Source organism: Pholis gunnellus, assembly GCF_910591455.1.
Source record: "Pholis gunnellus genome assembly, chromosome: 3".
In the NCBI taxonomy this organism is placed as follows: Eukaryota; Metazoa; Chordata; class Actinopteri; order Perciformes; family Pholidae; genus Pholis; species Pholis gunnellus.
Genome location: NC_136529.1, coordinates 18,664,922 through 18,687,915, shown reverse-complemented (window position 1 = coordinate 18,687,915; position 22,994 = coordinate 18,664,922). Strand labels below are relative to the sequence as shown.

General features: G+C 39.9%; 2 protein-coding genes across 2 annotated transcripts; both read right to left on the bottom strand.

Moving 5' to 3' along the window:
* Positions 1-144: 144 nt before the first annotated feature.
* Positions 145-6,832, bottom strand: LOC306694203 (twist-related protein 2-like). Its single transcript, XM_079156945.1, has 2 exons — positions 5,682-6,832; positions 145-1,215 (listed from the first exon to the last, which is right to left on the bottom strand). The coding sequence occupies exon 1, from the start codon at positions 6,588-6,590 to the stop codon at positions 6,018-6,020; it is 573 nt and encodes a 190-aa protein (XP_079013071.1). The 5' UTR covers positions 6,591-6,832; the 3' UTR covers positions 145-1,215; positions 5,682-6,017.
* Positions 6,833-15,956: 9,124 nt separating this feature from the next.
* slc48a1b (solute carrier family 48 member 1b) lies at positions 15,957-20,694 on the bottom strand. Its single transcript, XM_079156947.1, has 3 exons — positions 20,303-20,694; positions 18,438-18,605; positions 15,957-17,146 (listed from the first exon to the last, which is right to left on the bottom strand). Exons 1-3 carry the CDS (start codon positions 20,430-20,432, stop codon positions 17,010-17,012), a joined length of 435 nt encoding a protein of 144 aa, XP_079013073.1. The 5' UTR covers positions 20,433-20,694; the 3' UTR covers positions 15,957-17,009.
* Positions 20,695-22,994: the final 2,300 nt, after the last annotated feature.

The window sequence follows — 22,994 nt, the reverse complement described above, 5'->3', positions numbered from 1 at the left end:
TGTATTTCTTATGGCATGCTCATTTTAACTTTGTTAATCTTGTACTATTTAATTTGAGCAAATTCACCACAGCTTCCTCTCATATCTGAATTACTACTGAATGCTGACACGTAATGCATTAGTCCTTAAAATATAACACTCATATACAGCATCAAGAAAAGTTTTATTGTCAACAGGAACTGACACAATAAAGATTAGCAAAAGCAAATGCAAAACAATACAAAAGAAATATGATCAAACAGTAATTAGACTACTTGAAGGATCAAATGAATCCTATCGTGGCTGGAATCACTTCATCATCACTTTGACGGATTTTACAAGAAACTTTCAGCTTTTATTTTTAATTTTTTGCATTATTCAGTGAAAACGCTCACAGCAAGTTTGCAAGGATTCGTAAAGCGGCAGGAAAAAACATACATCGATCAGATTGTCTTGCATTTTAAAATACAACTCTCTGCGACGCTCACTAATAACAGAAGAGCTGAAGTGAAAAAAAAACAAATGGAATAGTGGCTGAACTGTAATCAGTGGTTTAAGACATTTTCCCATGGGCATTTTTCATTAAAGCCAAGTGTAATGCATGAGCAGAGTTAAAGTAATACAGTGTGCATACACCAAATTCACAAACAGATACACTTTAAAAAACCTCCAAAAACACAGAAAGCAATCCAGCTTACTACAGCACAACAAAGTAGAAGATCTGCATCAGATTCCTCGTGCTCCTCTTTTTCCCACAAGACGGGGCTTTGAGAGCCAGAGCGATTAGCTTATTAGCATTTTAGCTGTAAACATTCATTGGCTGTGACCGCCCTCTAACCATCACTGTGCCATTATCATTAGTCATCTTAATGTCTGTCTGGCAGTGAGTCATCCGATGCGTTGAGTCAAACGGATGACGGTTATCACGGTGTTACCCACAAGGCACTCGAACCAGCAGCCATTTTGTTTCATTGTCAACGCAGGCCAGCTGTTTGTATTTTCCCTTGTTTTCATCCTTAAAAATGTTCAGCACTTGACTGTCATGTCTCCTCACCGGTGTTTCAGAAACACAGAACTGTTGGAGTCAAGCTGCAAAAATTCATCTCATGAGTCGAGCCCGTGTCCAGAGAAAGAGAAAAAAAAGTTTTTTTGAGAGATTAAAAAATGGGGGATTATCTGGTTAGGCAGGAACACATTTCTTCTTTGGGTGCAGAGAATTTTCCATTCGTCGGTTTTCTGCAGAGAGGAGAAACACAGCGATGAGCATAAACGTTAAACATTGTATTAGCGTGACACTTGAAGACATTGAATACTTGTGATTCATTCTGAAGCATATTTTCTGCATAAAACTCCACTGAAAGTCTCTGAGATGTGTGTTGAGGTTATACAATGTGTGTACAAACAAACAAACACTTCTGTTCAGCGGAAAGTGGAAAAATCCCTACAGCTCCTTTAACTTCTCCTCTTGTGTTTTAACAAGCAAACATTTCTTCTGGAGCGTTCTCAGTTCACCCTAATTACAGTGTGCCTTTCCATGCTTCAAGAAAGACACACAGAGAGAAGAAGAAGTCAGTAAGAAAGAGTTAGACGTATGTTTGTGGGTGTCAGGCCGTCACATGACTTTCATTATGCCATAAATGTGTGAATGTGTAAATTGACAGACAAAAGCTTTTCTTTCTCATGTAATGTAACAAAGAGCGGGGCGTCCACTAATCTGCTCTTCTCATTTGCTTTGCTTTCTGTTTACAGAAATGTTACTTTTGAAACTCACATTTATCCGTCTGGTTTTTACAACTTTTAAAGTTTCCTTTTCATGAAAATACGTTTAATACTTGTGGTCGGCATTTTTTCTCCAGTAGCCATTAAATTGATGTACATTCAGTAAGGACCTCTCTATGTTGTTTTAATTGTTGGTGGGGGAGTGCTACTCTTTTACTGGATTTATATTGCCTAAGCATTAGAGATTCACAGAAAACAATTGTTAAAGAAAAACAATTTAATGATGCTGCTGACATTTGTTTTGAGGAGCATTTTTCTTTAATTATTGAAACTTTTAATTTAAATTGCACATAACTTTTTCTGTTCCTGTGAATTGTGTATGTAAATGTTTGACAGCTCACGATGCATTTTGGACCCAAATATTTGGCGTTTTGTTGCCTACGTGTCAAACCAGAAGTCATTCCTCTATGGCTCTCTATCCCTGCAGCTGTCTGAGTAGGCCAGCACACATACAAACGCACTAGCACATATGCCTGTAGCAGTCAAACACACACACACACACACACACACACACACACACACACAACCCTCCCACCTGCGCTCAGCTCACAGTTTGGCTCTCTAAAAATAAAGATGACTATCAGAAGCCGCAACTTCTGGATGAGACTTTTAAAACGCAGATGAACCGCAGAGGACTATACATCTGGTCCCTGATCAGTCCGAAGTGAAAGCCAGAGATTTAATATGCACAGCAGAGCATCCAACAGCTGGTCAGTCCAAACTATATAACACACACACACTCACAGACGCAGCAGAGCCAGTGGTTCCGGCAGAGGAAAAAGCAGTGACAGGCATTTTGATTATAGTATAAACAGAAGGGAGAGTATTGTTTTTTGTAACTCAAACAGAACAATCCTCTCATTCTGAAAGACTCATCCTGAGCCAGACACCCACGCGTTCTAAAATCATGCTCATCAAAATATACATAACTCTCCCCTGTGTGTTTATATTCTTGTATGTGTGTGTGTGTTTATGCTATACTCTCAAGGAAAATATAAAGGTTCTCCTACAGGGAAAGTACAAAATATTTAGGATACGTGTTGTGTACAGATGGTGTAAACCAAGGTCATACAAATAAACTAAAAGTTATTTTCCTAGTAAAGAACTATGTTGGGTGGACAAAATTACAGAAACATCTTTATCAAATACCTGCAATCTAATACATTGACATACATTTCGGCTTCAAATAACTTCACATGGAACATTTTACACTTTGATATACTGTCAAGTGTTCCAATTATTTTGTCTACCCCCTACGTACCGCCTCCCAAGCTTTCAGAAAACTTGAAAATAGGCTGCAACTTTTTGGACATTCTGTTTGTATTCACATAATGGAGTGACACTGATATAAATGTCATTTAACGCATTTGTATGCACAATTTAATTTAAATTACACCAAACACACGCAGACACACACGCACGTGTGGATGCACATGCGTCTGTCTTTGATGTTGCTCGGACGCTTTTCTAACCTCATAATCATGCCTAAACTGAGACATTCAGGTCAGTTTCAGGCCTTGAATTTGAAGCACTTTTCGTGGCGGCCCCTGCAGAGCTGATGATAACAGGCAGAGCAGGCAAAGTGGTGGGTCATAACTACTGCGCTGCGTTCAAGGACACTCCGCTACCACGTGCAGGGGCCTTGGCATTCCATCCACAGCGCTGAGTGGAGCCCTCGACGTCTGCTGTTGAGGCCACTGGAGGTTTAATAATAAGCAGAGTGGAACACCTGCAGTGTGCACATGGCCAGCGGCTACATGTGTGTGTGTGTGTCTGGACATTGTAATATATGTTGTGTGTGTAGTAGTACTTGCAGTAGTATTTGTGATTCACTGATTCCTGCACATTGAATTACTTGCTGTACTTACGTGTGTTCATTTATATATTTATATATATATATATATATATATGTTCAAAGTCAAGTGTTTACAACAACCTAAAATCTAGCTGATTACAAAGTATGTATTTCTTTCAACACAGCAACACAGATGTTGCACCTTGTCTTCTCTTGTATGCTGTCGTTTTATTTTGAAGGACTTCCTGGCTGCCTTATTTCCAAAATGTAAACTGTAAGTCTTTTAAAACTAAAACCCAGAGAGGGGGGGAGATAAAATCCACAAAACAACATCTGCAAGTGTATTCCTGTTTACTAATCTGCAGATGTGTTCACATAAACACACAGAGATGCAAACACACTGCACAGGTAATTAAAGCTCACTACAAACACACACCATTACACATGTACATGCGCTGACACACACATGCCCGTGTGCCTGACCCTAACCCTGGTACACACACCTTCCTAATACCTCACAACTGTTTCCAATCTAAAGGTTCCTGCTTGTCTGGGCCCCGGCGGGGCCTGATTGCACGATACAAGATCCTGAGGAGAGAGGGCAAGGCTGCAGGGGAGAGCGAGAGAGAGGGAGAGAGAGAGAGAGAGAGAGAGAGAGATATGCCTCCACTTATTTCTCCCCACTCTCCCTTTCTTTCCCTCCTTTCATGCTGTACCTGTGCCGGAATCTGGTGTCTGTTAAAATGGTTGAAAAAAACCAGACCCTGTGTGAAGTCGATCCTACAGATTCTGGAGGAAAACATTTGTCTTAAATACATCAGAGGTCTGTCAAACACTGGAGCGTTCAGATTACGATGATGATAATGTGCTGTTAGTTCAGTTTAGTCAATAAAGCGAAACAACCAAAGTGCTTAAAATGATTTCTTTGAAATGTTAATGTTTTACTTAGGTTATTGTATTGTGATTGTGCTGTGTGAATGTTATTTAGTGTGGCCTTGACTTCAAGAGAGGTTTGTTTATATGCTGGATGTTTTTAGAGTGGATTTGTAGACATTTCTTTAATTTCTTTTTACAAACATGTTGATACTTTGTTATCTGATTTAAAATTATTATCTACATTATATCTCATTTTTAGCCTTTGTTTTATATTATTTCTTAATGACTTTTATTTAACATGAAATATCTCTTGACACTGACATGTGTTTTGCAACAGTTGCACCCAAAATGGCAGAATATTTTGCACAAACCAACACAGAACAAACACTTCATTTGATGACTTATTCATTTAAGCTATGTAACATGTATTAACAAAGTTTGTGTTATGTAGCAACACACAACTAAATATTAGCCAATAATTAACAGTATATTGCATTTTACAAAATCTGTAAAAAAAATAATTAATCAAATCGTTTTTTCAACGATACAACTGAAGATAACGAATTCAGTAAAAGTTTGAACCAAACATATGCATCAAAACATCAGAATTAAAGACCTAATTTGCAAAATAATATAACTGACATGCCCTTCATCCAAATGTAATTTTATAAATTGGAGAACAATTTTTGTATATTTGCATAAAAGAATAAACTGTTAATTTTGTATTCATACACCTCAACGCAAAGATAAACAGACTTCATAGCTGTAAATATCAAAACTAATAAGTTAGTTAATTTGCGTTAATGTGTTGTAATTAAGGCGTTTTAACAGCTGTTGTATAATTATATTGAGATTTTATTATTCATTTTTAAATAAATGTGCTCTTGCTTCACGTTCTTTAGTCTGAATACATCTGTTATTGAGCCTTTTCTTAATGTGCTGCATGTCTTATAAAATAAAAGCGTAGAAAAGTTTTTGTTTTATTTTTGCTTTTATTTGAAGAGGATATTTTAAGCACGGAATGGTATTTTTATTCCTGTCAGTGCATTTTGTTTGTGAAGTGCATTGGAGGTATTTATTTGTTGAGCGGAAAGTCAACAGATAATGTACTACTATGACTATTTCGAACATGGAAAGAAAAAACAAATCACGTGTGCTGATGACATGGTGAGTGTACACGTGCATGTTTGTGTATGATTTATGTATGTGTTCATGCTGTCTGTGAGTGTGTTTTTGTATATTTTGTCCATACCTGAGGGGCTGCAGTGGAGCGTCTTGTTGCACTGGACTAAACTTTAGGACAGACAGGGGAGAGCAGTGAAGGTGGAAACAATGCAGGAGAACAGGTTTTAGTTGCAAAGATCCAACTCTGGATGTTAATACTGGTGTAGAGATGAAGTGAACCATTATGGAGCACAGAGATGGAGCAGGAATGTAGGCGAAGGTTTGAGATGGAAAGGTTAAGATCAGACCAAAAGGGGAAGAATTCAGAGGTTCAGAGGTCATGAAATGGGTGCAAACACAGACACAGGCGGTGGGGTGGAGATGTGGACACGAGAGGGTTTAGGAGAGAAGTTCGATGGCTGGCCTAGTGGCTGGTGGACATTGCCCAGGCACCCTCCATCCTCCAGACAGAGAAGGCGTAGCTCAGTCTTTCGTGGGCCAGGTAGTTGCAGCTGGCCAGCTTGGCGTCCATCTCGTCGCTCTGCAGCACCTGGTAGAGGAAGTCGATGTAGCGTGAGGCCAGCTTCAGGATCTGGATCTTGCTCAGCTTGTCCGAAGGTAGCGTGGGGATGATTTTGCGTAGAGAGGAGAAGGCGTCGTTCAGGGACTGAGTGCGTTGACGCTCCCGCACATTGGCGATGACGCGCTGAGAGTGGAGGTCCTCGAAGGGCTGGTCCAGCCTGGGACCCAGCGACGTGGGGGCCAACGACACAACTGTCGAAGGGCTTTTCTTCACCTTCTTTGGACCACATGCAACCAGGCTGTTGGGGCTGCCGGTGCTGCTCTCCTCTGCCTGACCCAGGCTGTCCTTCTTGGGGTAAGGGGAACGTTTCCGATTCCCTGCTTGGGAGGTCTTCTTCGACCCTCTTTCTAGTTCCTCTTCGCTGGCCCCCAGACCTCCTTCGGGGGAGTTGGTGCAGGACACCTCTTCTCTCATTGTACTGTCCACCAACGACCTTTCAGCCTCCACTGCAAAGACGAGACGCTGTGATGCTCCTTTTCAAGCAACAACAAACCCGAACTTGACAAGCTTGTGTAACAAAAGTCTTCTCTCTCGTCAAAGAAAGTTACGGCTTCAGAAACTCCATCGGCTTGGACGTCGCTCTGGCTGTCCTGTTTCCAGCTTACCTTGTTAAATTTCTAACTTTTACATTCCCCTCTCAACCTGGCAGACAGAACAACAACAAACCATCTGACAGGCAGGTCCACCTCCGCCTCTTTTATACCCAAATGCTAACTCAAGGCCTGCGGGCAGTTCTCTTTGGCTAAGCGGACTTCCAGAGGGCGTGGTTCGGCCTGAGCCCGGCAGAGAAGCAGGAAGTGTGCGTTTGCTGGGCGGGCAATAGAGGAAGGGGGTAAGTGGACCTCTGAGCCAATAAGAAGTGCTGTGTCTAATGTTGCAGGGATGTCTGAGGCTTTATGGGTTCCAGATTTGGGGCTGGAGCGTCAGTCGGCATGCACCCCTGTGTCTGCATTCTCGTTCATCAACTCACTATTAGTACAGGAATAAACCTAAACCTTTTATTTCTGACAGTCATCTGTGTAAACTTTGATATTGAATACTTATTATATGGTATTTTTATGAACACACATTCTCAACAGCTTTTTTTCCTACAACATAAAAGCCATCAATCATGTGCACTGATGTAGTGCTAAGAGATTTTCATTTTTTCCTTTAACATGGGAACAAGTGTGAGTTCACACTAACGTTTGTCTGCCGTGGTATTTATCAGGCTGATAACCAAACACTATATAAACAAATCCGTTAAACCCCGGGTCACAACGTGGCCCAATTCAATGAAAATACTGCAGATTAAAAGACCAAAGGATTTATAGGTTAAACAATGTGCTTTGTTTATAATTGCACAAACTATACATTTTTTTGCCATGACAGACCGTAAAGTCTAAAACCAAACCAAACCAAAAAAAAAGGATTTTTTTTATAAATCTGTTGCAGCATTTTAAAATGTTAAGTTGTGCAAGCATGCATCTTGGAAAGAATTTTATAAGATGAGCTTCCTGAGATTTGTCATTGTCTCTGTACACATTGATGTACACTGAACTCCTACACACCTCGTAAGACATCCGTTATCTAACACCTAACCAGCGTTTGGTGACATCAGCTGCTCCTAGTCATCTACGTTGGGTTGGGAAGGGAGCACAGACAGGACCCTAAATAACCCCTGACCTCAGTGGCCCAGTGACCTCAGTCTGCAGAGGTGAGAGAGCACGTAATTGTGCCATCCATGGCCTCGAGGCAGTGCCGACACATGTTCAACCTCCACACCGCGAACCCATCTGGGTCTGCAGCCACTTAAACACATTTCTACACGTTGGCAGTCATGACACAGCAGACAGGTCTCCTTGAGAAAATGACGGAACATAGCTCAAGCTAATGTTTCGCTTACATTTCTGTAGAACGACCTGCAATTTGATCAAATGACTAAATCGTGCACTAATCTTACTTTGAATCCACAACAGTTTCCCAACATTGTGACCGTTTATACCTTACATGCGTCATGACTTGAGTGACTCATGTGTAGATTGCTGCGGAGAAATGTTGTGGGGAGTTTTCCGCTGCTCTAAGATGCTGAAATTTGGTACTTTTTGATGACAGCACACTTAATGGTAGCTTTTATATTTCAACACCTCCAAACATGTCTTTTTCTATGAGAGTTGCTGCATCTTTGATGTTTCCGAAACTGATACAAATTCAGTCACGGTCCAGAGACGTTAAATGAAGACGCAGAGACAAGATATTCAGAAACTTGTATTATTTACTAACAAAAGTTTTCTGGGTTCTAACAAAAACCTCATTTCATTCTTGACACGCTGCTTGACAGTTTCTAGCCGACAATTTGGGTGTGATTGCCGCGGCATTTGAAGGGCCGTGTGTGCAGAGAGCAGTTCAGAAGATTCTTGATGAGCCTCGTGATTGCACTGGTTTACATTTCATTCAAAGAGGGACGTTGAACGGAAAGTAGCTCGATCCCAGTTGGGTTTAATCAACTTGGAAGAAAAAAAAAAACCCTCATCTGGCCATCAAAGCAAGGCCATGGACAGAGACAGTGAATTATATGAGGTTGTATTTACATAACAGGCAAGTCAACTCCAGGATTAACTGGAATTAGAATTTGGGCTTATTGGGAGCTCTGGTGGAGACAGTGGAGGGACAGGAAAGTCATTGTTGCAGAGGCTAATCTCGGGAGCTGCCGCTTACCTTTAGCAAAATCGTGGCTGTGTGCCACCATCATGGAAAAAATGAGCTAACAAAGCGAGTAGGCCTACAGGAATGTCGTGGCACATAGAAGAACAGAAGGGGAGAGAAGAGAGGGAGAGAATGGGAGAAGAATAAGAAAAGGGGAGAAGAAAAGGAGAAGAAAGGAGAGAGAGAAGGGGGAAAAAAGTGAGGCTGTCCAAACAGAACCAGATGCAGGAGTGTGGAGGTTCGTTTGATCTCTGTCCTCATAGGCTGATTGATGTTGCACATTTCATTTCCTTGTCAGAGTCTTGACATAATGTTTCACTAAACACTCGGGGCCTGCTCTCGTCTTCGTTTTATTTCCACGGGGGTCATAATTAACCCTTTCTAGAGCTGAAAATAGATCATACACATATCAATAAATAAATATATATATATATATATATATATATATATATATATATATATATATATATATTAGTATATATTGGCTTACACACACACACACACACATATACACACAAGGGGGCTTGGATATCAAAGAAGGCCAATGTATTGTCTGTTTCTGTCTCTACAACATGTGGTTTGGTCCTGACTGAAATACTGCACTGAGGAGCGGCCATGTTGAAACTTTTGAAGTTCTCCGAAAAAAAAAAAAAAGGGGAAAACAGTTTCTTTAAGATCGTAATGCAGTCAATTCAATTACCGTCATACAGCAAAAGGACGAAGCACTGCGGTGACGTGCTCAGCTGGTAGGAGCGGGGCAGTGTGACCAATCATAAATGATGTGTTTGGAAATCCACGCTGGCTTGACAAAAGGAACTAATCATTAAATTCCTCCTCACCTTCACCCCGGGAGTTTCTTCACCCTCCTGGCTGCCGTTATTGATGTTTGCACACTGCACACTACACCCTCCTCCACCCCATACCCACCCGTCCACAGCTCCATCCCTCCCGAGGAGCCTATAGTGGCACAAAGGCAGACATCTGGGACCCATTTCCCCCCTGGAGAAGCCCTTCCTGTGGGGTATCCACTTAGAGGGTTTCTGGAGGAGCAGGGCGGTGGGGGGGATGAAGGGGTGAAGGTGCATGGTATGTGGGGGATGGTGGTGATGGGACTGGGTGGAGTGGGGGGGGCGCGGGGAGACAAGAGGTGTGGATAATAAGCAAATCTAATGCAAACTGTGCAAAGGTGTAGATTTTGAAGGAAAAACTCTCAAAGTTTAACCATCAATGGACAAAGAATATTCACCTCAAGAGCTAGATGAGAAGATTGATGCCACTCTCATCTTAGTGAGTTCAATATAAAGCTGGAGTCAGCTCGGTTAGCTTAGATTAGCATAAAGACTGTAAACAGGGGGAAACTGCTAGCCTGGCTCCGTCCTAAGGTACAAAATCAGCCTATCAGGACCACTAGGGGTCAACAATCAACACTTTTATCTTGATTTGTTTAATCCTCCCAAAAAGTGTAAAGAGTACAAATTGTGTTGGTGGATTTTGTTATTTAAGAACAGAGCCAGGCTAGCTGTTTCCCCTTGTTAACAGTCTTTGCGCAAAGCTAAACTAAGATAATCTGCTGCTGGCTGTAACTTTGTGTTTACCGTACAAATGTGAGCGCAGCGTCAATCTTCTCATCTAACTCTCAGCGAGAGAGACATAAGTTTCCCAGAATGTCAAACTATTGCATTAAGTCTGAGATTTTGAAATGATATAAAGCGCAGTTGGTAAGAATGTGCCCACAAAAGCACAGAAACATTTTTATAGAGATTATAAATTCTTAGACATTCTTTTTTATACAACTAATAAGTCCACATCGACAATACGTCCTTAAAGGCCCTGAAAACCAGTTTTCTAAATTAGCCTGTCACGATGAATAAAATGAGACTTTCTGACAAAGTTCGAGCAGTTTTGGTTATTTCACTTGAGAGATTTCTGTCTGCGCTGTTTTTGTCTGTGCTCCTCTGGACTCATATGGAAAACGATGATATACATCTGTGCACCATTCACAGTAGTTGAATCAAAATGTGACAGTTGTTGGGCTATTTGCTCATGTTGCCAGGTCTGTCAATCAAACCTGTTCGAACCACACCCACAGAGTCCGGATGAAGCGGATCTGCTATATTCTTTTTTTGTGTTGAACTCTTAATAAATATTATTGTTTGTTTTTTTCAAATTTTTTATTTGATTGTTACATATTACAAAAAAAAATGTTTTTAATGAAATCAACAATTCCAACAACAGGCAACCTCCATTTGCTGATGTGACATGATTGAAATCTCCAGAATGTTTATAGATACCTTTAACATATGTGTTTTTCTAATTTAAAAGTGAAATCATGCATTAAAAACGCTTCCCTTCCACACTGCGTGCAAGCCTGTATTATTCTTGTTTAGCTGTGACTTATCTTCTCGTATTAGACCGTAATTTATCATAATATTTAGTGCTCAAGCTTCCTTCAAATGTCCCTGCTTTCATGTGTAATTTAGCCAATATCCTGCTCTGGCTCTGATTACAGTGTTTAAGTGGTGGGGTTCGTTCATGGCACATTACAAACAGTCCCAGTGGAGCTCACAGCTGAGCGGGGAATACATCATGCTGGGTTGGTGTACGCTGAGCAGCAGGTTAGGCTGGAGAAAGCCTTGTGTGGCTTATTCTGGGACATGAAGGGAAGAAGAAGTGCATGATGGTTAAAAACAGACATCCACTGTGTGTCATTGAGACGTTTTCAGTACCACTCTCTTCTAAGTCACTCTTTATAAAGGGCTTTAAAGTCATACAAACTTAATTAATCAAATGTATAATCCATTATTAAAACATAAACATAACATGTCCCTTTGGGAATAATACAGTTTTAAATGTAGGTAAATATTAGTAAAAGACATTTTCCAGTCACAACCTGGCAACCCAAAAACATGTATTTATAAGGCATTAGTAAGTTATTTATTAACTTTAAATAAAGCCATTAGTTACAACACATGAAGCCTTGAAAAGGGGGATCTAGTTTAAAAGGTTTCTTCATGAAGTTTGTCAGAAACACACAGAAACATGCATTAAACAAACAATCGGAAGATGAAACTTGTTCTGAGATTTGAGGCTAGACGTGTGTGCATGTGTGTGAGCGGGTAATGTTGCTTGACTGTTGCATCACATCATGTCCATATGTGCAAACAGAGGGTCATATGATCTACGTGTGCATGTGATAATGTGACACATGGGCTACCAAAAAGGGGAAAAACAGTAACTATGTGGATGAAAAAGAATCAATGACTTTTGCTTGAAGGAAAACACACTGCTTATTTCAGTTAATAATGCTGACTCTGATCGGCCGGGCAGAGAGACGCTGACGTGATTGAGCCCTATAAATAGCAAATCATCACATGAAAGTCATTTCCTCTGCTGAGTCAGCTATTCAAATTCAATGTTTTAGGTTCTTTTTCTTTGTCAACACTTAAAAGAGTCGGCAAGTCAGCAGATCAGAGCTGACCATGCCGGTTCAACTTCTGAAATGAGCTAAATAAGCCACAAGACAGCTTCGTACAAAACTTGAACGCTGACAACAGAATACGTTGTGATGAGGACATTATAAAGTATGTATATTCAATGCAATACAAGGCCACGGATAGGAAAGGAAAACCACCATCGGGTGAATGCGTTTCCGATCCTCTCTTGTTTTGATACGCACATTAGATACAATGCGCTCTCGTCTCAGTCTGAATATCTTCAAATTGTGAGGGCACTGAAACACCTTTTGGCCTCTCTACAAACACGGCTCCTTGTTCGAAAACCAGAGAAATCACCCCACAAATCAATCTAAATATCATGTCTTTAGATAAGGAGCCCGAGGGGAGTCCAGCGCTGCTGTCTCCAATCTCACACTTCAAATACTGGTTACTGGAAGCAGTGCCAACCTGGGATCTCCTGGATTAGGCACTATCACGCATCCACTCCTGTCAAACTCACAGTGAAGCACTGTGTGCAAGGTAGAGAGGAATGCTGCGTTTCTACAACAGAGCTATTGCATTAGAAACATCAACAGGGCCAGCTTCAAAGGGGTGCGCCTTCACATTGAATCAATCCCCACTTCCATTAGATTAGATGGATTCACCGAAGTTACATTGCGCTAACATTTCTTTATGGTTTCTCAAATCCCTCGTTCTGGTTCTGGTTCCCCCTGTGAAGCCACTTCAAACAGCCTCTGCCATGGCATATCCCTTTGTGCTCTAAAACAGCAAATATGTGTCTCTCTAAAATGTTTCAGATGCGAGCTCGCAGTGGTCCCAGAGGCACGGACAGCATCGCACACAGCAAACACAAGAGTCAGAGGAGGAAAGAAACAATAGCCGAGTGTAACAGTAGGGGTGTGCTGTTAACAGGCAGGTCTGCAGGGAGTGTTTGAATGACTGATGAGTGAGGATAAAGATAATACCGGGACAAATAAAAGGAAAACGTAGAGATAGTGTGGGAGAAATCCTGCAGCAGTAAATTAGTGTGGTAATAGGGAAAGACGGGAGGCGGGGGGGGGGGGGGGGGGCTACAAAGGTCTAGAAACACATGTTTCAGTTTGTAAATAAAACAGTAAATTGCTATGGATATTGCTTAAATATCTGTGGGCTTTGTACCTCGCTTTGCGGAAGTTCCTCGGAAATCATTCTGGGACTGCCTTCTTAAAATGCCAAAGCGGCTTCTTAATGTCAAAGAGGCCATCTGGTTGTCGACCAATTCAAGATGTTTGCGTTTCATTTAGCCTTTTTCCTCCTGACGCATCTTTTTTTAGATCAAATGCTGCATTTTTTGTATCATTAATACCAATGATCATAATTCACAGTGGAGCTGTTGTCCAGCATGCATCACAAACATTAGTCAAAGCTGTGAATCCCTGTTCACCCTGTATTACTGGTGGAAAGTAACCAAGTACTTTTACTCAGGTACAATGTTGAGGCACTTGTACTCTACTTGATTTACTTTGTCCCTCTGTTCCCGTCATCTCAGAGGGAAATATTAAACTGTGTTTATTGAACAAATAAAGTTACTGGTTACTTAACGTATGATGCATTGTTGTAGATTAATCAATCAATAGTTAATTGATCAATAATTTAACAAGTAGTTAAAATTAGCTCCACGATGCCAACATAAAAATGCTGTTAATGCATCAGTATATTCCAGGAATATAATTTATTCTTAACAAGTACTTGTGATACGTTTTGTTGCTAATAGACTTGTTCTTCCACTGGTGTAAAATGATGTGCATTATTGATTATTAATAATGTGATATTGCCATGTTACTTAAGTAAAAGATTGCAATATTTCTTCCATCACTGCCATTAATAAATTACTTGTTAAAATAATCCATTAGTAGTACTAATTATGCAGAATGGCCCATGTCAGTGCTGTAATATCATGACGTCTGGATAGTTTAGACATTAATATGTAAACAGTATTGTTGCAGTTGGTCAAGACGGAGCTAATTTAACCGCTTCATACACTGTTGGGGAGTTTAATCTATAACAATGCATCATGTCTTAAAAAACGGACCATGATGTACAAAACACACAAATCTGAAAAGTACGTAAATCTGTCAAATAAATGGAGTGAAGAAAAATGTTCAAAAAATTGAGATGTAATGGTGTAGACGTATAAAGTGTAAATGTATGAACATTTTATTTGAGTACAGTATTTTTCTTTATACGCATGTATCTACTCATTTTGATGTGTCAGCGAGTACTCACACATCTTAGACGGGTGGACGCAGTGTGTTTGTGTCGTTTTCTGACATCATCTGCTGTGAAGGTGTGCATGTGTGCAATACACAGGAATATTTCCCCCTTTAGGTTGTTTGTTATAGATTTTGATTCAGCTGCTGTTGCTCTTTACTATGTAATTATACAGGATGTTTAGGATGGTTGTGTTATGTGAAGGTCTAAACTTTAGTTTCCAGTCTCACCGCACTCTACCAGACTGCCAGTCAACACTTGAGACAACTTCCTTCCTTGATTTGGGTAGAAAGGAGTCCCATAATTGAATAAAACGAGACCCCTCCCTCTCTTTACATACCACACAAACTCACAAACTCACACACACACACACACGCGTTTTACAGGCTGGTGTATAAATTTAATAGGACGCATTTTGGTTCCAAAGCCCCCAGCTTGCTCAGTGGAAAGTGAGCCGGATTGTTTTTCAGTTTCTTAATGTCGAAGTTTATAACGGCCAGATAAAAAATGTTGCCATGGTGATTTAACCACAACATCGCAATTACCTTGATGCAATGAGACTCTGGAGGCTTACAAACAAAACCAGTGTAATGCAATTAAGATATAAGTACCACCAAAAATGTCCTTAAAACACAGAGGAAGGATGCAGGAAAGCAACAAAGAGGGTGAAATAATGATAGTGGCTTCTCAAGGATCAAAGTTACTGATACTTCTGGTAAATAAAGAAACACTATGCATGATTCACTTTCCATTACACTTGGGAGCAGCTGCAGGATTCAAGAGACACATTTCTTCACCAGATATTGTCACGCAAATGAATAACTTAATGAGTTATAATGCACCAAAACACTGATAGGGCTGTAATATTTCAGTCACATATTTTTCACATCAACTTCAAAGTCCTCCTATCAGGCGGCTGCCTTAACAAAATCATACACAAAAAAAACTTCTCTGCACCCAAGCCCCCCCAAACCTTCCCTTTGAGGGGCAAAATAAAAATGTGGATGGATGGAATAATTGCCTGACTTCAAAGCGCAGCATATTGACCTGCATTCACAGTTGCGATTACAATGCTGTGGGGAGGTTTTTTCTTCATAAATGTGGCTTGGGTGGGGGAAAGTGGTTTATTCCTCTCATGGTGCAAATCCCACTTTAATGCCCGACACTGACCCTCCTGACCCGGGGTTGGTAGGAAGAAGGATGTACGGCACCTTCATTCTGCCCCTGTGACACTTTCTCATGCTACATGAAAGCCACAAGGCTTATGAAGAAAATAATAAAATGTCTTTTTTGCAGCTGAAATTCCTTAAAAGCTAAATGCTTTGGAGGAACAGAAACTGTACCAAAAAAAAAAGGGGAACAGTTGTTATTCACAACAAAGCACAGGGGATGACTAAAAAAAACGTTTTATTAACACGACTCTCAGATACATCCAAGAACACCTGCGTTCATTCATTCTTCATTTCTAACATGTACAGAGATATACGGAAATACAGCAACAATAGAAGTGTCATTAGCAGTTCAGATGAGGACAATACAACGCAAAGCAACATGCATGCACATTAGTGGTGTCACTACTGTCACAAATCAAAGCCATGATTGAGGCCCATGTTCACACTTACTTTCGTTTGTCACACGGATACAAAATAATATAAAAATCCTTCTTTACATTAACAATGTCCCTTCATGGTTCACAAACACATCGAACCGGGACATGTGGTGCTTGTTACACGAAAGCATTCGTGTTGATGCTGCAGGATTTTGGGTGCACGACCTCGACACACTGTTAAAGAGGTTCTTGGATATACATCATGTATTCACCATTAGGAGTGATATGCAGATTTCATCCATTTGACCGATGTATGTGCAACATTTCATCATTCATTGAACAAGAACATTTCTTTAAATAATAAGAGGATGTAAGCTGGGATGTCAAGCACACGTCCTGTACTGTACACGGGGTTTAATTGTTGGAAGGGTGGCTCCCTCTAGGGGCTACAGCATGAAACTGCAACAAATAATTACCACTGAAGATTGTGTGGAAGCACATTAATTCCCTTCACCGAGTCATGAAAAACATTACCATTTTTTGGATTTATTTTGTCATGAAGAAATTGTGCAGATACATGACTAAGCAGAGTGCTGAGGAAATGAAAATCTATCAAACATCTTATAAAATAGGGCTGGAACTGTCTGTAAAGTGGCCAAGTCAGCAACAAACCCTGCAAACACGATACATAAAAAAGGATGAGGAGGTTTGGGCCAAGAAGGCAAGGGAGTAACCAGGATCAGGGTTCTCATCCACAACATAAAGTAGTCCCACCTTTCTTCTGAATCCTCTTAAAATGTCCTTCAATACCTTTGGACTCTCAGGTTGGGAAGCAAAGCTCAGCGAGTGTACTCCAAAGTCAAAGTGTAGTCACTGCGGGATGTTTGAGTGCCCTTAGAAGTCACTGAGGATGCTGATGTCGGCAAACTCTTTGCGGTAGCGGTGAGCGGACAAGGCGAGCAGGAAGGACCACTTCAGGCTCATGAAGCTCCACACACAGGACAGGTAGAGACTCCGAGGGTCAGTCAGGGCTGTGGGAGGGAGAGACCATGGCCATTAATCTGCTGCTAAAGCAACTATCAACTCTTCTGCAAAGAGTTGTTGGAACTCTTTGCAGAAGATGTTGGAACACGGCTACGAGGTTTGCTCCCATTCAGCCACAAGAGCATCAGTGAGGTCGGGTGAAAAGGCCTTGGCCCATACCAACATAAACTTTAAATAATTACACTTACGAAAGCTTTACAAATCCAACTTACTAGTATAAAAGTATTTCCCTGAAAGTGACAAAAAGACGGACTTATCAACGGACTTACTTTACCCTGTCTGCCATATCAGTCAGTCTTTTAAAATAACAATACAGCATAATATTTTGCATATGATTTAACTTTTATAGTTGATATATTTGTGTGGTACACTTAATGTCTGTAGTAGCAATTAACATTGATATTAGGGAAGAAATATATGGAAATTGTCTGAAATGGAAACTAAAAGGAAAGTGGAGCAGGAAAGAAATTCTGCTGGTAAACAAGGTACAACAAAGAACTCCTAGAATAAGGAGAATGTAGTACCACATTGACAAGTGAAGACAATGAAAATGTATAGAAAGGGAATAAAAAAAAAAATCAATCAGTAAATAAATATAAAAAATGTCATATCACATGTTCAAATCAAATGGAAATAGAAGGCTAACACCCGATTTCTGAATTATACACATTATATCATTCACCATGACCATGTATATTTTTAACAGGTCTCAGAAGATGGGGGTCAAATTTTTCAAATCTTTTTGACTCACGTCCATTTTAAGCAGTTTGTTAATTTGGCCAAAATTGTGAAAAACTGACCAAAATGACAAAATAAAACGGAGATAGCAATAGCAGACAAAAGAGGGACCTTTTCTGACATTTTCTCAACCGACAATTTCCCAAAGGGCATTCTGGGAATTGTAGGAAATCTGTACGTAAACCTGAAAGAGTCAGGTGGAGGCGGAGTGGAGACACCAACCTCGACCAGGAGTCAAACCAATCATCTGATTCGTTATCCAGCTTCTTTCAGCTATTTCAACTTGTGCTGCATCGTTTCATTTCTTTGTTTATTGTGAGTATTTACATTATTGTGTCTGATCTTTCTCTTGCGAGCCACTTACGTATTGGCCTTTAAACTTACATCGTGTCTGTTGGGGCTGTTACTTGTGTGTGATCAGTGGGATGACAAACAGCATTTGGTCTGATTATACCACACTGCAGACCATAAACACATTGAGAGAAGAACAGCGTGAACACCAAATAATGTGGGACAGGAAGGCGATGTAGAAGAGCTTACACTGCTTGTTGCTGATGGCAATAGACAGGAAACTGAGGAAGGCCACGACTGCTAACAGAGAGATGAAGACCCCGATGAAGAAGAAGAACTTGAGGCCCTTCAGCCAGGTCCTCCAGTAGTCCTGCAGGTACATGACGTGAGTGATCAGGGTCCAAAGTGCCAGCACACCTGAGGGACAAACACAACCGACAGGTGAGCTTTCAGAAGACTACATGTTAGACAGATAGTTCTTTTACAGGCAGCCATGCCAAGACAAATAATACATAGACACGTATGTCATCAAAACAATAACATGAATGTTAATTTTCGGTGACTGACTTTGACCAGCAGATGTTAAATGCTCATACGTAACAGACGTCGACCTGAGTTTGTAAGGTCATGACCTGATGGTGGTGTCAAGAGTGAGTCTGCATCTTCAGGCACATCATGACACAGCATGTTGCAAAAATTGCTGAGTTAATGAATCACACTTCTTTCTTTATGTTCCCCTTTTTGTTTTTGCGAGTCTCCGCCACATGTAATAGTTAACACAACTTTTCACCAACCAGTAACAACCCTCACTGAGTGTAACTGTAGCAGTCTGACAGCAGCGGCAGTGTCTGTGTTGGGTGGGCGTTGTTGAAAGCTGGAGAGTTAACGCATTTTTCATAATACTGAAATGACGGACGTGAATGATTTTTGTTGGGGAAAATGTTCTTATGTTGGTGTCTCATTAAAACAGGTTGCAGCTTGTTCCCATTTGGAAAATGAAAATGCTTATTCAGGGAGTGAGTCCACTTCTCATATAGCAGTAATGTTTCGGTTTAGGGAATGGGGTTGACTTTGTGCATGCATGGCACCAATCTTATTTGTGAGAGAGAATGAGGACAATGCTACACTTCTTAAATTAAAGAGCCCAGACAAGTCTGTTTTATCTTTTTGAACATGTATTACGTCACTAAAATGTATTACAGTAGATCCTGTGAACAGATGAGTGCAAAGGTTATAGATATGGACTTACAAACCTCAACAGCAGCTCAAAGGTTACATACACGGAAACAACCCTGAACACAACTCACTACATACATGAATATGCATGAAGCTAATATTCCATCTTTTTTTTTTGGTAGACAGAATGGGATCTGACATTATAATAATCCATTTTAACACTCAAATGTCAAATCAGAGCCACACTTAGAAATGACTCCAGACTCAGAGGATCATATTATTATCAAACAATTACACTAATGCCAAACATTTGCCTTCAATTTTATGCAATTATGTGCCTTCCGAGCAAACAGTGGCTTCTATTCATCAAAGCACAATATAAAAATGAACTTGCAGAGTCTTTAATTAAATGAATGGTACCATGACACTATTCAAACACTAGAACATGCTTTGAAAAATTGTGTGAATTGATACTGTCCTTTTAATATTTTGAATTATAACATTTATATTATACTAGCATTATTTATTATAACCTATGAAAAAACTGTCATATCGTGGCACATGTTTTGTTATTTCTGCACTTTATAATACCTCCAATCATTTTAGCTTCTATAACTGTAACCTGTCAGAAAAATTACAAATGAAATGAAAAATGCTTTGATTTTGACAATTTATATATATATACAATATAAAATACTTTGACTTATTGTGTGACACTGTTGATAGATTGACATCTCTGCCCTTCAAAAACACGTTTGCACTGTTGTGTTTTATTTATATATTTTACGATCACTAGGTTTAGTAACTAGGGCACCTTCAGCTCACTGGTGTGTTAGAAGTAAACTGGTATAAAAACCTGCACGGGACACTTGTGCTTTACCATGACACACACTAAAAAGAAAAGAAAAAAAGCACTGTTGCAAACACACAGTGTTTACCTGAGAGTCCTCCCATGGCAGCAGTCCACGGCTGTTTGAACGCGATGTTCCACACCAGGAACGCAGAAAAGCCCATGAGCATACCAAACGACGCATAGCCGATACTAATGTATGTTTTATTAACAGCCATTTTCACAAAAAAACAAAGGTGGTCAGAAAGCACCCTGACCCACAAGCTCAACGAGACGAGACACAAGTGCGTGTGCGTGCGTGCGTGTGTCTGAGCGAGAGCAGCGAGCTGGTAATTTCAAAACAACTGCATCCGGTTATTCTAGAGGACACAATGTGACTGACTGTGTGAGAACTGCTGACTAATAAATGTTGTCACACACACGCACGTGGGGTAAGAGTTAAACATGACAAAGCGTTTTTTTTTAATAAGAATAGCTGTCTTATTTTTCTACACAGCTGCAACAACAACAAAAAATACATCGCTTCAGTCGACGTCATCTGATATTAACCAAAGAGATGCTGCTGAGTCCCGCAACTACCTCAGAGTGAGTGGACACAGCGCCCCCTACAGGAGCAGAGGCCACATACAACAACCCTCCACCTGAGCCCTTCTGTTCTGTTGTCCTTGGCTTTACCTCCTCAATGCTGTGTTTAAAAATAATATGAATCATTGCGAATTCAACCTCTTGTTTTTCTTCAAATATCTTTCCTTACATCTGACCTTATTACAACCTGATATGTAGAAAAGTATTGCAGTGGTTTCATTTCCCTTTGCCACAAACTGGGCTTACACGGTTGATGAAGGTGACAGAATACATGAAATGAGCAGAATATAGCTCATGTTTGTTCATGTTGTATGGGTTATGCATGAAAATATTAAGAGCTGCAACGATTAGTTTGACAGAAAATTGGCCACTGTATTGAGAATCAATTCATCATTACAATCATTCTTCAGGCAAAAATGTCATTCACTAGTTCAAAGTTTCTCAGATGTGAAGATTTGACATTTATGTTCGTCGTATATGATAAACAAAATCATCACAATCCTCCAATTAACTGTAAATGAAAATTATAGTTTCAGACCTGAAATATACAATATATCTCTTTTGTTTGCTAATTACTCATCCAGACATAGAAATGTGTTGTACGGCATCCTCAGAGGCCAGCTAGACTACGTGTGTGTGTGTCTCAGTGCGAGTGAGACAAGACCCTCAAATTCACCTGTATGGGGACTTGCAACACAAACATATGTACAGCTGCACTCTCAGAAGTAATGCTTCATTTGCTGCTTCAGCTTCTGACACGTCATCAGTTCAAAAAACATTTTATAATAAATTCTTATCAAATGTATTTAAGTCACAAACTGCTGATTTGAAGCATGTTGAGCTTGTTTTGAGCTGCGAAAGAGGCGTCGGGTCTACAGGAAGACACTACTAGAGTGTCTGAGACTATTGACATTAATTAGGTTACATGTTAGAAGTTATTTTACACAAAATATGTATTTGTTTATTTCTCTTTTGACAGTCTGATAAACGTAATGTGATTAAAACTATGACTCAATATTACAACATTACAAGAAAATGTGCAATTTAACATTTAAAATACTTGAAATACTGAAATGTTTCCGCTCCGAGTGACGTTGAAGTGTCGATTAAGTGAAAGCACTGAAAGGAGTTAAGATGTCGAGTTAAAGTACTACATTCAAATATGTAGTTCCTGTTGAAAAGAATTGCTGTAAAATAACTAAACATTATGTCAGTGTTATGCAAGCAATGAAATCCCTTTGAGTAAATTGTGCATGAATAGTGTAAGTTGTGGGAGTTGGAAGAGCAGAATAAGTTAGATTTTTGCTTTTGTTCAAAGTTGAAGACCTGAGACCTGAAAGGGTTTGAAGTGGAAGTAAAGTGTAAGCATTGACAGGAGAAAATAAATTGGGTATTGTGTAAGAATCTTTATTTTGGAACATTCAAACCTCCTGCTTAACATCAAACTGCAGAATCACCAATTATTGTGCTTTGGTAGTCTCTTGAAATTTGTGCCAACATTTGAACCTGTAATGCTTCTTACGTGATGAAAATCTTGACTAAACACGACTCAACCAACATGAGAAAGAACACTCAAATAGTTGACAAATTGTCGATAAAAAAAAAAAACTACAAAAAAAATAATCAGCACCAACAATTGCAGTAGTCAACCATGTGTCTTTAAAGTAAAAATGCCAAAATATATTCCCATGTTCCAGCTTCTCACACGTGTACATTTGCTGGTTTTCTTAATCGTTTATGATAGTAAACGGAAAAACACAGAAAAACATAATCAATGCAAGCTTGGGTTCGGGGAAATTGAGGTAGAAATGTTTCACTATTTTCTGACAATTATAGACTAAATGATTAATAGAATAATCGAGTAAATGATCAGTATCATCAGTATCAAAGTATCAATAATTAAAAAAAAGTGTCTTTAAAGTAGGTGCAGGCCTAGAACAGGACACCTCTGGAGAGCAGTAAGAGGTAAACATGACAAATATAAACTCAACTTCAGACGGGAAGTACCTACGGGATCTGGCTCTCTCCACAGTCATTTCAAAGAAAAAGAAAGTACAAAAGATCAATAATGTATCCGTGGTTAATGAAAACATACTTCAAAGAGAGAAACATTACAGAATAAAAATCTTCTTGTTGACTAGACTGAATGAAACTAATACGATGTCTGTTTAATAACGCCAGAAGAACACGAGTGA

Coding starts and splice junctions, on each gene's coding strand:
- LOC306694203 (XM_079156945.1), bottom strand. CDS start 6,590: ATGAGAGAAGAGGTGTCCTGCACCAACTCCCCCGAAGGAGGTCTGGGG.
- slc48a1b (XM_079156947.1), bottom strand. CDS start 20,432: ATGGCTGTTAATAAAACATACATTAGTATCGGCTATGCGTCGTTTGGT. Junction 18,606..20,302: donor TGCCATGGGAGGACTCTCAG/GTAAACACTGTG, acceptor TTTGTCCCTCAG/GTGTGCTGGCACTTTGGACC. Junction 17,147..18,437: donor TGCCATCAGCAACAAGCAGT/GTAAGCTCTTCT, acceptor TCCCTCCCACAG/CCCTGACTGACCCTCGGAGT.